Genomic DNA, 1443 nt, shown 5'->3' with positions numbered 1-1443 from the left:
TCTCTCTCTCGTTGGGAGAAACATATCTTCTCCCTCTCACAGCTCTGGAGCTCGAGAAAACGATCGACGACTTTTTATTTTCTTGTTTTGGTTCACTGCCATCGGGTTGTTAGTACAAAAAAAGGATGTCTTTCTTTAGAAACAAACTAGTCCGTAACAGACACACACGCACGAAAATACTCTCCCAGCACAAGATCTTTCTCTTGGTTTTCAACGCAAAGTGGCAATATACTAATTGGCTCGGGTTCGAAACCGTTATGAGGGACGCTTCAGCATCGTACATTTATTCGAATGACGCGGCAGATTTTTTACAGCTTATATTTTTTGTTTCAGCTCATGTTGTGAAGAAGAGAAAAAGGAAAGGGTGTGGCCTACCTTTAACGGCTGCCTTGGTCCTGTCCAAGGTTTCCAGTGTTACTGGCAACACTCCAGAATCCAATCTCAGGTGTCCTTGTTTCATAGTCCGCAACAGGAAGAGTTTCGTGTCGCGGATTCGAACCCGGGACACGTGAGGGCAATACTCTGGCTTGTTTATCCCGGCCACTTTGATTCTCTTTCCTGCCAAGTTGCGGTTGCCCTTGTAGACCCTCTTGACGGCAACCTCACCATGGTCTCTACCCAGGGACTCCACTTTTCCCGTGAAGACCACATCTGCACGGCTCGTCCTGTTGGTCAGAGACACGTCCTCGCATGGGAACAACGGGGAACGGTAGTACCTCCTGTACGCTGCACGGTACGCCGACACCACTTGCACCACGAGCACCACAATTAGCACCAATCGGAGACGCATCGTTCCAGACCGTCTGGAAAAATCACCGACCGACACTCCAGGAGCGACGCATTGCTCTTATGTGAAATGCAAGACAGTTCGTCAGCTGGCCTCAGCTATGGAGAATACTGTGACCTCAGCCGCTGAAGAACCACGTGATTCAAGGACCGCCCACTACGATCGGCTCCACGCGACTTCCAGACAACCACGTGCGTCTCGGTGCGTACACATCAACACACGAGGCCCCTCCTACCGGAATATACCTGAAGCCATTTTTTCTCCTCCAGAAGAACCGCAAGGATCAAGCCAATCACATTTGGCCATTGATGATCCCATATGCTGATGACCTAATATTTGTGAAGCACTCACCACGAGTACGTCCCACTATCCATCTCTTACAGGACATCGGTGTGTGTTTGAGCACTCCTACGCCAGTTTCCGAGAACAATGCCTTTTGTGTTTCCCTGTTTACAGAACTTGCGGTTGAACTTTGGGTCATATCCTTCGACAGACACTGAAGTGCCCCTCTTACTGTTCCAATTGTGACGGTTGATATACATATATAAATATCATCCCGCCACAGTCACTCTCTTCTCTTTATTTACGAGAGTGAGATATGTCATGCGCCGAAACAATTCATGGATCGTTACGTAATGTATTAAGTTGCGCAGTTT

The 1443-nt window shown here is 48.3% G+C and overlaps 1 protein-coding gene across 1 annotated transcript; it reads right to left on the bottom strand.

Moving 5' to 3' along the window:
• Positions 1 to 334: 334 nt before the first annotated feature.
• Positions 335 to 790, bottom strand: LOC145978995 (uncharacterized). The gene has a single exon (XM_083112055.1). The coding sequence runs from the start codon at positions 788 to 790 to the stop codon at positions 335 to 337; it is 456 nt and encodes a 151-aa protein (XP_082968181.1).
• Between the last annotated feature and the right edge of the window lie 653 nt (positions 791 to 1443).

The sequence above is a fragment of the Lepisma saccharinum genome, chromosome 25 (genome assembly GCF_977018435.1).
Source record: "Lepisma saccharinum chromosome 25, izLepSacc3.1, whole genome shotgun sequence".
In the NCBI taxonomy this organism is placed as follows: Eukaryota; Metazoa; Arthropoda; class Insecta; order Zygentoma; family Lepismatidae; genus Lepisma; species Lepisma saccharinum.
This window is presented reverse-complemented; position numbering and strand designations above follow the sequence as displayed.